This window comes from Hibiscus syriacus, unplaced genomic scaffold, assembly GCF_006381635.1.
Source record: "Hibiscus syriacus cultivar Baekdansim isolate YM2019G1 unplaced genomic scaffold, ASM638163v2 tig00111377_pilon, whole genome shotgun sequence".
Lineage (NCBI taxonomy): Eukaryota > Viridiplantae > Streptophyta > Magnoliopsida > Malvales > Malvaceae > Hibiscus > Hibiscus syriacus.
This window is the reverse complement of record NW_024063073.1, coordinates 170,612-185,739: the sequence shown is the minus strand read 5'-3', so window position 1 is coordinate 185,739 and position 15,128 is coordinate 170,612. Positions and strand designations below refer to the sequence as shown.

Sequence of the window (15,128 nt, the reverse complement as noted above, 5' to 3'; positions counted from 1 at the left end):
ATTAAAAGTTTAGGTATTAAAATGAATAAAAATTAATAATTTAATTACTAAATATGTAAGTTATCCTAAATAATAATAGGGATTGGTCCCCATGCATCAGGGACAATAAGTTGGTAATGAGCTTTATGTTGGGTCAAAAATGTTGAAAATAAAGCAGCTTGATATCGCTTTAGCTATATCTCAGGTTAGAATCATTATCTATGCAGAAAATCCCTGTCGGAAGACTTACCCTCTAAAACTATGTGTGCGACGTAGGTCAGTTCGGATTAGTTAGAGTAAAACCTTATCAACAAGTTGAAAATGAAGCCTATTAACTTCTCCTTGTGAACAAGTAAGACAAACGTTGGGTATATTATCCTTACCTACAATTATACTACATAACTAAAAAATGATCTTAAGGTCATTTTGTGAAGGGTGTCTAAGGCACTAATGCCACAATTCAAAGTCACTTGGAGATTTGGGATACTGGTAGTAGATTTTCTTTTTTATTTCTGGAATTATTATTCAAAAAAACCTTATGTTAAATTGATGTTTCAAATTATTTATTGATACCAACAATGGCATATACAAAAATATTTTTTAAAGTGACCCACGTATATTAATTTACTGATTCATATTCTATTACGTAGATCTTTAAAACAGTATCTCATATGCTCAAAGTGGTTGAGTGATGAATAAGAAATTGATGCTAAAAGTAGTGTACATGCGAATTGTGTTATGTAAGAAAAATGAAAAAACATATATCTCACATTGGTAGAATATTAAGCATTAGAATTATTTATATTCACCAACCTGCTTATTAATCATTGAATGACTTGGGTTAAAATTGTGTCTCGTGTGCGGGGCTTGCAAAACCAAGCTTGCCAAACCCTTTGAGATTTGGGGTGCATGATGTGGGCGACGCGAATGTTCGATTGGTTGTGTCCTTCAGGTTCTCTGGATATTTTAATGAAGCTTATATTTTTTTAATATTAAATAGGATATTACTTGCAATTCACGAATATATTTGATATGATACGGTGTTAATTGATTATTTCTGATTTTATTCGAATACTAATTAACAGTTGAAATATTTTTAAGGCGGTATTAATTGATTATATCTGATTTTATTCAAATACTAATTAATAATTTGAATATATTATTTCCAATTTGTATCCGTTGTGAAACACTATAAATACCGTGCTAACCTTATGATCTCGCAAGTTGTGCTGCCGTTCGCTGATCATATCGTTGTTGTATCCTGGGAGACAAGTGACCAAGATATCTCGAGAGCCAAGGAGTGACCAGAAATCTGTCTTAAAAAAACTGCGTATTTACAGGCCTCAACCAACTCTTGGGGTGCCTTTATTAAATAACCTTTCTTTGGATTCGGAAACAATCCAAAAGAGTATCTCGCCTCCTTTCCTTTCATCATTACTCGGTGATATGGGGGTTGCAACCTGCCATTTAACCATGCCTGCAACAAACAACACACTTAAATTAACCATTTCAACTTGGAATCTCAGTCATTATAATGTATGCTAGTAATGCAAATAAGATTATCTTTAGGGACTTGCGTTATTCATATTCAGAGTTTGGTCGAAACAGTAGTTGTCATTTGATGATTTTACTCGGCTAATATTCTAATAAAAGGATCTCTTGGAACGTACAGTTGGATGATTACTTTTTTTTTCTTCGGAAATTTCTTGTTGTAAGAGAGCAATACAAGCATATTTTACTTCCTCAATTTGGGTGTACGAAGTTTGAAAAGTTATGTTAACCCTGAGTGACAACGTGCATTCTCGAGATTACATCAATTTAGACAAAATCGCTTCAAGACAATGATTTCTATCACGATACGGTAAATTACCATATTTCTCTTATTGCTTTATTATTATTATTAGGATAAATTATACATTTAGTACTTAAACTATAAGTTTTGATTTGTTTTATTACCTAAACTTTTAATTTTTTTTCAAAATCATATTTAAAGTTTAGTTTTTGTTTCGTTTTAGCACCCCTTTAAAATTTAACGTTACTTTTTGATTTTTTTTTTGAAAATTTAGGTACTAAAACATATCAAAATTGATAGTTTAGTTACTAAACGCATTAAATTTTTAACGACGATATACTAAAATGAAATAAAAATTAAACTCTGAGTATGATTTTAAAAAATAAAAAGTTCAAATATTAAAATAGACCAAAATTAATAGTTTAGGTACTAAATGCATAGTTTATTCTTAGTTTTAATTGTGTTGCTCTCTCCAAAAAGAATTTTTTGAAAAAAACAATTCAATTGTATGTTTCAATTACGGGGAGAGTCAGATACTGTCCTTTTTATAGGGATAATAGAGGGGTAAAATTATCGAACGACAACTATTCACTTCGATCGCTCCTAAATAACTCGATCCCAAAATTAGTTTCTCACTTTTTTATTACTAACTATGTAAACAATTATCGAACCAAAGTGATCTCCGTGGTAAATGAATTATTAGTCCTTGAGGATTAGGGTTCGACACTAAGAATTTCAAGGGTCTTAGCATTCAATATCAAGAGGTTGAGAATTATCATTGAACAGATACTGCCATGCACTTACCCTATATTAATAAAAAAAAACAATGTAAACAACTTACGTGGACAGAATCGCCGAAGAAGACAGTCGAAGAATGAGGTTTAGCAGCGACCCATTCTCCATTTTTCAGCTGAATTTCCAGCCCTTGGATGCCTTGGCATAGGACAGTGACTATGTTCTTATCCGTGTGATCTCTTGACTGAAGCTTCTTCTCACTTGTGTTTGGTGCTTTGTATTTCATTGCCCAAAACTCTCCAATACCATCCTCATTACCATTCGATCGACCTCGGGCATTCGCTCCACCATCCATCCCATGCTTTTGCTGCAAAATATCACGAAAATTGACATCAAAATTTTCACAAAAATGGACCAAAAAAACCGATGGAGTTATGAAATGGGACATGAAATTAGTGTTTCCATGGGGCCAAAAGCTATTGGGAAGGGACTCGACGTTTTGAGCGACGTTTGGATCTTCAATCCCTATGCTTTCGTAAAGTAGTGCATTAGCATGGGGTGCGATATAGGCATGAGAGGGATTGTCCGACACATTTTTCATCTTGGTTTCCAGTGGCAACTCGAAAAGGTTGAGACCTTCGAACTCCGCCTTCCGAAGCTCCGACGAAGATTTCTCGTACGATGCCTCGAAGCAACCGTACTCTTCAAGTGCTTGTTGGACTCGGGTCCTTACGGAATCCCATTCCGGAGATCCTGGCTTGAGGTGTTGATCGGAGAAATCAATGACCGGAAGTTCACCCATTTCCCCTCTTTTGGATGTGGATTACTCGAGTGTTTAATTATGCATGTATTTGTATTTTACTGCACGAATTAAGTGACTTTTATAATAAAGAAATTGTTGTTATTCTTTAAGGATTCAGGTTTAAGCATCATAGATGTTAAAGATATGAGTATTTAATGTCGAAAAGTTGAGAGATATTTAAACAAATATTACCTTGTATTTATCCTTAATTTATCTTTATTATCCATTTAGGCTGTTGTAGGGTGTAGAATATATTCATGATTCGGCAAGGTGGGGTTTTGTGTTAATAAGTTCGATCCAATTTGATCAATGATTTATTGTCTTATTCAATGGTTGACTTTGGCATATATAGTTCGGCAAGCTTAATATTTGGTTTCGAGTCGAGTTATTTAATTTTTTTTAAAATTTAATTATAATTAATTATATGATTAATCATTTATGTTTGTGTTTTGTCTATCTTTCTTTATTTCAAAAAAAAATAATACATAGTCATTTGTGTTTTTATTTAATTAAAATATGATCACTTTCGTTTTTATTTAATTAAATATGGTAATCACGAGATTATTTGTCATGAACAATAGACAGATTAAGTAACATGACAATTAAACATTATGGTATAATCACACATTTTGTCAATGTTATTTGCATGAACCATCACATCAACACTATAGACCGCCACGTCAGCATCATGAACTGACACGTAAGTACTATAACGGTTAACGTAAAAAAAAACGTTGGTCAAAGGGCATATTATACCGATATTAATATAGAAAAAATATTATATTATCATTTTTTAATAATTATTTGAGTTTGATGTCCAATCTAGATTAACCCATTCAACTACATTAATAGAATATTTGAAATCATGGCAAGAATATAATTTTCTCTGTGGATTTAAAAAAAAAAAAATCATGCATGCAACTGAAGATGATAACTTCCCAACTTTTCATGCCAAACAAAATATCTGAACTTCGTTATTATCATAATAAAACCTCAAGAAAATATTGTATTTATTTGTTTTGCCAGTTCCCCCTTGGAGATTATATTATTCTTTGATATTATGGCTTCATTCGTATAATTAAACATTACACGTATAACTATAAATCTTCGTTGATCAATAATTTTTAGAGCAGACGATTAAAAGCTCTCCTTTCGGTTGACGTTTTTTTTCTCCATTAAGTTATGGGTTCAACACTCATTAGCAATTAAATTCTCATCCCCTCCCTATAGTAGAAATTGTTCGAAAACAACCATCACCTTAATTCATTTTTTTGAGAATAACGAATGCAAGCGATGACATCTATAATACCCTAAAATCGACATAAAACTTACGACGAGTCTATGATACCATAAAGGGTTAGGTCTCTTAAGAGTGGCGGATGAGGAGAAAAAAAAAAGAAAATAAAGGAAAATACATACATGACATCTCATGTATCCCAGAATTCGGTATGTATATCAAAACCCAATAAATCTCAAAATTCAGTGTCTACAAAGGGAAATGAGAAGGGTTGTTAATATCAATATAGTATGCATATTGTAAGATTAAAATGCACAAGGAAAAAGCTACGACACCCAAATTAGTAATTGGCATTAGTAGATACATTCTAGGATTAGCTGATTATTATTTTTTTGATTATGCTAAAGTGATTACAAAGTACATCTACTCTAAATAACCTCAACTATTTGTCAATTAACGTTCAATCACTTTGCTACAGTCGCTGGTGCTCGAACCTATGATCTCTAAGAACAACAACAATTCCTTTAACCACTTAGATAAATTAGTTCGTGCGGATGAACAGATTATTAACACAAAATACATGGTCCATGAGCTAAATATAGATGACAGAGTTGGCTATGAAAATTAACAACTTCCCCATGTCTTTTACAAAACAATGAACAAAAAGGGGGGAAAGCATCGTGGAAGTAAAAATTATCAGACACAGTGAGCTTGCATTGTTTATGTAAATGGAGAATAAAGATGGGTCTTCTTTCAAGGTCACCTGCACATTTGTTTTGCCAAGCGAATGATGATAACATTTCGATTCACATCATGTCGACACAATGGATTCGAAAACTTTATGATCATCCTCTTAGAATCAAAAATGTCGAAGCCCGACTTCTTTGTAAACGAAATGCAGTTAAAACTATTATTGAGCTGTTCCTTGACATGATCTCCTAATTCAGTCGTCTCCTTCTATGCACTCGAGAGTCGCTGCTGTCGACATCTGAAACCCTAAAATTATCATTTCTTCTTCTGGAAGATGAAGCTGAAAGTGATATCACAGAGTCTATTTCGGCAGCAGTGTCCATTTGACTTTCCGAGTTTATTACAGCAGCAATGCTTGATAACGAATCTCTATCATCGACTGGAAGTGGCTGCTCCTGGTTTCTTCCCACCAGATTGCTTCGAAAATACGCTTCGACTATCCTTCCTGTTGAACTCAATGAAGATGACAGAGAAGTAAATCTTGCAACTCTACGCGACTGTCTTTGACGGAACAAAGAATGAATCCGGGATGACATGACATCAGTGCCACTTGTGCTGCTAGGCCTCAAGTCAGCATCATCAAGTGATGCAACTGTAGTTTGCTCTCCACGCAACCTGCCAGACGTCAAGATCCTATTTAGGACAGAATCAGCTATCTCCGTCTTCCCTGGGCACCACTGGCCTCTCGTGCAGTAGTCAGGTCTTGGCTCAAATCAAATCTGCTTCCAAGGCGACGAATCATCTCCTCCACGGGGAGATTTAAAGCCGTCCTTTGAATAGTTTGCCTCCAACTCTCCACCCGCCGTGCAGTGGGCCGAGGAGGGACCTTCAGACCCGAGTTATCTTCTGGCTCAAGGTCAATTTTCCCCCTACCATAAATCGGGGTCAGAGTTTTAACTGTCACCTCTTCTTTACAAACAGGACATTCCATTGCATCTGAATTCACATCTAACAATTGGTAGAGGCAACACCAACAAAACAAGTGACCGCAACAAGTTACGACAGGTTCCCGGGCCAAACCCATGCATATGTTACAATTAAAGAAATTCCCATCATTTCTAACTCCCTTTTCCACATCATCCTTGCTTTCCGAAACATCATCTTCCATGAATCCATCGGAATTCTCACACGGGTTGGGTACATCACTCACTCTTTCTTCCACAATGGCACTGCCCTCACCTGTCTGTGCCGTATCCGCATTGTCTGAATTCTCCATAAACTGATTCAATTCCACAGATAGGTACTGAGTTGCAGCAGGAAACTGAACCTGTTGCCATCTCCACCGCCGACGTCGAACCGCTTCCCTAATCCGATTAAACCGGGTATCGACCGAATTATCCGAACCCAAACCTTCATTAGACACTGATCCTGACCCTGTCTCAGGAGTAGGACCCAGATTCAAATCAAGATTCATTGCATCATATGTTTCCTCACCCATAACGAATGCTCCAAAACCCCCTTATTCGCGATCCCATATAAAAGACCTTTAATTTACTCTAAGATAGAAGAAACTCATACCACAGAATCACAAATGCAAGCCCAAACCATAAAAAATACTAAATTTTACCCTAAAACACAATAAAACCCAAATTCAAGAACCCTTTCTTGATCGCTAATTCAACAAACCTCAAAGTATACGATTATCGCAAATATCATGAACCCAAATCTAAAATCCAGACTCGAAACCTCCAAAATTAAAAGAAACCTAGCTTTAGGCCATCAAGCTGGTGATTATAAGTACAAAGATGTATGGAAATATTATAGTAAAAACGAGACTTACAAAGGAAAAAGAGAGACTTGACTTACAGCTGCCAATCTTGACCACCAAACTAGGAGCTTTAAGTGCTGTGAGTCAATAAGTTAGATTGAGCAAGCCCGTTTCTGAGAAAATTTGGCTGAAACCCGAGTCGCCATAGATTGTTATCTTCTTGGGTCAGCGAAATTGTCTTTTTTATAGAGTAAAAAAGGGACACTATTGAAAGAGGGCAAAACTACCGAGATAATGCATGCGGAAACGTTAATTCCCAAAATAATCTACTAAGACTATTATTTTCCAAATGGATGTTTGCTACAGATAACATGCAAAGGTTAGGATCTCTCGACGTCATTAGGGAAAGGATTTAGGTTGTCTCAGCGTCTTCAACTTACATTGGTTCAAAGGATCTCTGGCGTCTTCAACATAAGAATTTCCATGCATGAAATGGATTGCTCGGCGTCTTATATGCAAATTATACGTTGTTTGGCAGCCATGGCTTGTATTCATTCAAAGGATTTGTCGGCGTCTTTAACACAGAATGTCCATGCATGAAATGAATTGCTCGGCGTCTTCTAGGTTCGTTCAAAGGATGTCTCAGCGTCCTCATTAATAAAAATTCCAATCAAACTTGGATTGTCTCGGCCTCGACGTGAGCTGTTGCTGCTGCTGAAGCTGGTGCATGTGGGGCATGTCGACGTGAGCAGAGAAGGCGCAAAATCTTGCATGCATTAGGATCTCTCGGCGTCTTCTTCATATTTAATGGGAGATGTCTCGGCGTCTTGTGCATGCAGGATCTCTCGAACGTCTTCTTCAGCCTTCGGGGTGGAATTCTCGGCGTCTTCTTCATCAGTATTGCATGCACGGGCCGCCAATAATTCAATGCAATGGACGTTTATAAGAGGGGTCGGTTATGGAATTCATATGAGTTAGTTTGAACACCAATAATTAAATGTCAATAATTAATCGAATTAATCATAATGTCAAAGAAAATTTTATATAAAAGCGTATATTTTATTAATGCAAAAACATTAGGGCCCAAGATAACATTAAACAAAAGTATACATAAAAGCATTAATTTTATAAAGTAGCACTACTAAACAAAAGCATTAAGAAAGGTGACAGGAACTATATTTATTATATAAAAGTGAATCATGCACGCAATAATGTAAAAGAAAATTTTGCATGGTGTGGGGGATGAATCGGAAATCACTCCATGATATGCGGCATGTGAAGCAATAATGGTGTTGTTAATGCACCGAATATGATTTATAAATAGGAGTTAGTGGTGTCTGGGAGAGTGAGTGTGAGTTCGAGGAGAAGTTAGAAGAGAATAGAAGAAAAACTTATATGTTCGAGAGTTATTTCGGGAAAAAAGGAGAAAAAAAGTTCGAGCAAAGGAAGAAATAAATTGAATATTTAGTAAGTTTTATTTATTGCTCCATTATTTTTATTTTTAAATATAAATTAATTAGATAAATTTTTTTATTTTAAAGAATGAACTATATTTATGATTTTGTTATTGAGTAATAACTCGAGTATGTTAGTGGTTGGTGATTATTAATTATCCATTAACATCTCGATAAGTTTGTGGTTGCAGGTTATTAATTATCCATTATAATTATGAATATAATTTATTCTGAATATCTATATTTTTACGTGTAGATAAAATGAGCAACCAATTTTTCACGATTGTCCATTATAATGGACATATGATGGAAAATGAGGTCGGAGTTATTTTTCAGTCTGAAGCACTTATAAATATGATGTTTAAAAGGGACATCACATTTGTAGAGATGAAGGCGAGGATAGAAAGAAAAATTTGTGCTACTGTTGATGGTTTGAGGTACAGATTTATGATATGTCTCAATCCGGTCAGGTATTGTAACATCCCAAATCAGGGTCAGTGACTAAATTACAAATTTTGAAAGTTTTGTGTTCAATTTAGAAATGAAATTTAAAAGTCTTGGGATTTAAGTAAAGAATTTTAATATTGGATTAAATAGCAAAGATAGATGAACTAAAGGGGCAAAATGGTCTTTTCATGGGAAAGATTTTTATCTTCCCTTTTTGAGTATTATAAACGTGGGAAAATGAGAGAGTTCCAGACTTTTCTTCTTCGTTCTCTCCTTTTCCACCGTGAAGCCATAAGCAAAGGTAAGATCTCTTGTTAGTTGATATTTAGCTGAATTTAGGATTTTGTTATGATTATTGGATGATAATTAAGCTTTAGGAAAGCTTAAATCATCTTAAAAACAAAGGATGGTGGAATTAGGAGAGATTAAAGATTAAGAGTTTTTGAATGAAATTCTGGAATAGAGTTCTTTACTCAAATTGGAAGATAAATTTGACTTGTCAATGGTTGAATTAAGAGATATGAAGTGATGGAATTGAATTTAGAACAAGAAGAAAAATTAGAGTGATTCTTGAATTCTATGTAGAGAATTAGATTTTGAAGTTAAAGATGTATTAAATGAGTAGTAATGAGTTTAAGCATGTATATGTAAGTTAAGAAAAAGAAAGGGGATGATATATGAAGTGTTTGAGAGGAAATGAAGTAATTTTCGTGCTAAAAAATGATTTATGGGTTAGGGGGAATCGATACCCATTCAAAGGGGTACCGATACCCTCTCAAACGAGCAGAATTCCAGAATGTCATGAGGGTATCGATACCCCCAGTAGGGAATCGATACCCCTTAAAGGAAAATTGAAAATATGGGTTTAATAAGTTCGTTTAAGTTGATAGTATCTAACTACAAGGTGTAAGTATCTAATAATTGCCTTAAAATATACATTTATGTAGATTCTGAGCATAAGGCAATTCTGGAACATTTGACAAGTAAGATCGATCAGGGGAAAGATTAGAGATCGAGATTGACTAGTGAGACCAGGTGAGTGCATATTCAATAGTATATGGTGTGTGATGGGAATAAGACTTGCGATGAGTCTATTTCCTGAAGTGTTACATATGAATTCATGATTAAAGGCATGAGTTGAATATGAGTGTATGTATGTTTGATTATCTGAATTGATATGTTTTGTATGTGCCATGTGGTTTATGTAAAAACACGATTAAGTGTTATTAAGAGAATATAAAATAAGTTATGAAATTATAGGAATATAGAAGATAAGTCGAGAGATGTAGGGAAATAGAAATAGATGTTTATAAAGAGTCATAGGAGAACAAATATAAGTAATATGATAATGAAATATAAGTCTATGTGAATACATGGTTATGAGATAAAATATGTAATAATAGGAAAATATGATGAAAGTGAGTTTATGAGAAGTGATATGAACTAGGTAAACATGGTAACAGTATATGCATAATGGAAACATGAGCTGGACAAGTACATAGTGGTATGATTTATTATGAGAATTAGTATAATGGAGCTATATGAAAAGATTATAATGAATATATGAAATTGAATTAAGTAAAGAGATTAAATTAGTACCTAAATAAAAATACTATTAAATGATATATGTTTAGAAATACGACATAATTTATAATCTAATGGAATACAAAGAAATGGAACATAAGGTAGATAATATGATATCAGTTATTATATATCTATATGATATATGTCATCAAGTAATATGAAAGGACTCTGAAAATTGATATAAGCTATGAGAAAGTGTTCTAGGTGTTTTTATGTGTTATATGAAGCATATATGATCATATGTGAACAAGATATGATATGTATGTTTATATGAATATCTGAGAAATGATCTAAGCTATATGATATGATATATGTGATTATATGCACTTTGGGATATATGTTATATGACATGGATCTATGTAACTACGTGAGAAAGTATATAAGCTATGTGACATGTAAATGTGAATCATATGAAAATGTTCTATGAGTAATTGAACTATGCGTTATGTGAAATGATAAGTATAAAAGAAAATGCCCATGTTATGTGTCTTGAGAGCTAGGGGTATAGTTGGCATGCCAATAGTCGAGGGTCTACGCGGTCCTTCGGGACATATATGTATTCTTTGGAACATGTGTAAAGTCTGGTGAGACACATACTTGATCCTTGGCATATGTATATGATTCTTAAGGAATGATATGTTGTCATTCGGGACGTATATGTATTCTTTGGAACATGTGTGAAGTCTGGTAAGACACATACTTGATCCCTAGTATATGTATATGATTCTTAAGGAATGATATGTGGTCCTTATGGACATTATTATATGGCACTACGGTGCAATTCTACGCGGCACTCCGGTGCAATTCTACGCGGCACTCCGGTGCAATTCTACGCGGCACTCCGGTGCAATTCTACGTGGCACTTCGGTGCAATTATACGAGCTGTGGTGACAGCATAGTGCACAACCTCTATAGACTCACATATCTATAGTTCTCACATATGTACATGGGCTTTGAAAAGAGAACATAATTTGATATAATGATATGTGTGTTTCTCGTGACATGGTAGAAGTGCATATATGTCATGGTGATATGAGATGCTATGCGTTTATGTATTACATGATTATAGAAATTAGTAATGTATTGTGGCATATTAAATTATATATAATATGTTTATATTCACTATATGCTCATATGACGGATTGAAGTAATGACAAGGGAATTAGTAAGGATAAACAGGTTGGTGATATGAGAATAATGTATGTGATATATGTATATGATGTGTGATATGAATTGCATGATATGATATATGTGTGATAGGGGTTATGGTATTTGTTACATAATATACATGAATATATGTTGATGTATATGTAAATGAGTTGTATAATTTGATAGCATAAAATAGTCATGCATGATTAGTGGGTATGAATTCCATTAGATGTGTTTTCTTTATGTCTCACTAAGTCATCGACTTAGCGTGTGAGTGTTTCACACGTAGGTTCCGGAAAGCTATAAGAAAAGTGAAGAGGAGCAAGATCGGTCAGTTACTTCTTACCGAAGATCAGATCAGAAAAGATGTCTTGAATTAGATGTATTTTGTATTTTGAAAATAGTTGGCATGTAATTAATGTTTTGAATTGTATATACTCTGATTGATTTTGCAAAAACATTTAAGCTCTGAATAGTTCTGGAAATCTTTTGAATAAGTTACATGTATAAAAGTTTTAAATTACTCACTATTTTATACAAGTAAACGTTTTGAAAAATCAATGTGACACCTCGGACTCGTATCCGGGTCGGGTACGGGTTGGGGGTGTTATAGGTATGTTGCAGTACCAGTTGAAGAAGATGATGATATAATAACTATGGTTGAATTACATGACTCAACAAATATTCCAATTATTGGGTTATTTGTTGAGTTGTGTAATATATCTAATGTGCTTGGGTCATCGAGAAATGCAACTGGAACTTCATCTCAAATGGGTTTCGAGAGACAGTTCGATAACCCGACATATAGGTCGATGAACAGCTTTGTGGCGATGTTGGAAAGTGCAAATGAAGTTGGTGGAACATTTGGAGCCACACAATATGACGCTGAAAATCGATGGGAAGAAATACTTGAAGATTCCAGTGAAGATGAAGAAATTGAGGAACCTCATTTGGCTGAGGATGATGTCATGTTTGATGGTGATGAAGCTGATATCAATATTGGTGAATATCTGACACCGTATCAACCTACCCCTCACATACAGGAGATTGATTATGAAGCAATGAGGGCACCTGAATTCCTGGAGATGTCACATTTAACTTCAGGCTACATGATTGAATCGTCCGATAACTCTGGTGAATTATCAGTTGGGAAGCAATATAGAGGGGAAAAAAGAAGATACATTAGCTATTAAAGAGTATTGCATAAGAGGCCATGTAGATTACAAGGTTGTAGAGTCCAACCAGAAAATGTTGTACGCGAAGTGTGTTAAATATGGGTCTGAGTGTAAGTGGCTGATCAGAGTGTCCAAAATACAGAGGCATGATGCTTGGGTCATCACAAGGTACAATGGTCCATACACATGTTTGCAAAACTCTATCGAACAAGACCACCGACTACTGGACTCTGATGTAATTTGTTAATATGTAAAGGTTTTGGTTGAACAAAATCCAAGGATCCCTTGCTCGGTGTTAGCTACATCTATTCGAGACCAGTTCGGATACAATGTAAAATACAAACCCGTTTGGCATGCGAAGGAGAAGGTAAGGATGTTGATATATGGTGATTGGGATACATCATACAATGAGTTACCTTATTTGTTACGAGCTATGAAACAATTCATACCTGGAACCATTGTGAAGTCTCAGACCATGCCTGCATGCAACCAAGAAGGTCAACTTGTTGTAGGGAAGAGAATATTCCATAGACTCTTTTGGGCATTCAAGTCATGCATAAAAGGTTTTCCATTTTGCAAACGTATGGTCCAAGTAGATGACACGTGGTTATACGGTAAATACAGACATATATTATTGATAGCAGTTGCGCATGATGGTCAACGAAATATATTCCCAATTGCATTCGCCATCGTTGAAGGAGAGACGACAGAGGCTTGAGACTTGTTTTTGACTAATCTACGTAAGTATGTCGTCCGAGAAGAAGGAGTTTCCTTGATATTCGGTCGAGGAACATGCATTTTGGCAATAATTGAACGACCGGGTAGTCGTTGGACACCTCCGCACGCATATCCCGTATATTGTATCCTTCATATTGGTAAGAACTGTATTGAGAAGTTTCATAACGGCCGTATTCGTAGAGAGATAGTCAGCATGGGTAAGTTTTATTTTCAGCATTTGTACCAATTTATATGTTTGTTTATAAATTGACTTTAACACAATATCTATTTTGAAACAGGATATGAACTACGCCAACAAAATTTCGACAAGAGATTGGAGGATTTGAAGGCCATAGATGAGCGCGTTTGGAACTGGGCGTCAAAAATCGAGCGGGAGAAGTGGTCGCAAGCATACGATGGAGCGCATCATGATTCTCTGGAATGACTGGAATAGGTTGGTGGAAGACGCACTGCCTCAACACTCTATCGGCAAATTGGAACTCCACAAACATGAAATGGATCAATGGTGTAACAACACAACAAACCAATATTCACAACCCTCCCAGACATGTTGTGGTACGCACGACATAATTTCTTGATCATTGTACGACCTCCAAATAAACTATAAAACAAAATTATATAGTTATTATTTAATTAAATAATTATGAAAATCTACAAAATAAATAAATAACAATATTATAATATAAACATAATAAAAAATAAATTCGCTAATTAATTTTATACAAACCTCAACTTTTCATTTGATATCAATTTTAAACCTAAACTCTTTCACGTTATTGTACGTGAACCCCGTTCTTTCTATTTTATGCCTCCATCTGTATACCAATCAAAATAAAATTCTGTAATTATTTTTCATTTACAAAATATTCTTTATTTAATTTAAGATAAAATTACCTTCCGACAAGAGGAAAGTCAACTGCAGTTTGGCTAATCGGTGTTAACCATGGAATTATGTACCACGCCCACAATTGTAATAACATCGTGCATCCACCGATTTCATTCGTATACGCATTATTTACAAGTAATGATGCCTTGCACATCTCGCGATACAATAACGCCAATATTGTTGATCCCCAGCTATACTAACGGGTCATAAAGAAGTTCTCAAAAAATGGAAGATATTGTATATGGACAAGATTACTGGATTTATCCGGCATCAAGATTCCGCCGATCAACCGTAATATATATGCTCGAGTTGCATATATAATGTCTTGTTCACTATAATGAGGATCGAGCTTAAACTTATTTGCCAACCAGGATAATCTCAATCACGACCCTTTTGCTATATCTTTGTCTGGTACATTCCCAAGGTAACGCTCACATATTGCAAACACGTCAAGATCGGTATTTCCCACCACTACCATTCCATTTATAGAACCCCAAGTTATAAAGCCACATCCTCCAAAGTGATCGTACATTCACCACATGGAAGATGAAAAGTATAAGTTTCTGGTCTCCACCGTTCAATTAATGCACTTATCAAACCGAGGATCAACCAAAATTCTCTTACAAAAGCAACATCATAAAAACAACTATTTTCAAATTATCAACAATACGTTGATCTGGCATCTCACAGTT

At 34.9% G+C, this 15,128-nt stretch overlaps 1 protein-coding gene and 1 pseudogene across 1 annotated transcript; both read right to left on the bottom strand.

Annotated features, from left to right (window-relative positions):
- Positions 1-1,222: 1,222 nt before the first annotated feature.
- On the bottom strand, positions 1,223-3,308 carry LOC120159815 (probable 2-oxoglutarate-dependent dioxygenase AOP1). The gene is made up of 2 exons (XM_039170353.1): positions 2,613-3,308; positions 1,223-1,456 (listed from the first exon to the last, which is right to left on the bottom strand). The coding sequence occupies exons 1-2, from the start codon at positions 3,306-3,308 to the stop codon at positions 1,223-1,225; spliced, it is 930 nt and encodes a 309-aa protein (XP_039026284.1).
- A 1,837-nt stretch (positions 3,309-5,145) lies between these two features.
- LOC120159800 lies at positions 5,146-7,194 on the bottom strand (annotated as a pseudogene).
- Between the last annotated feature and the right edge of the window lie 7,934 nt (positions 7,195-15,128).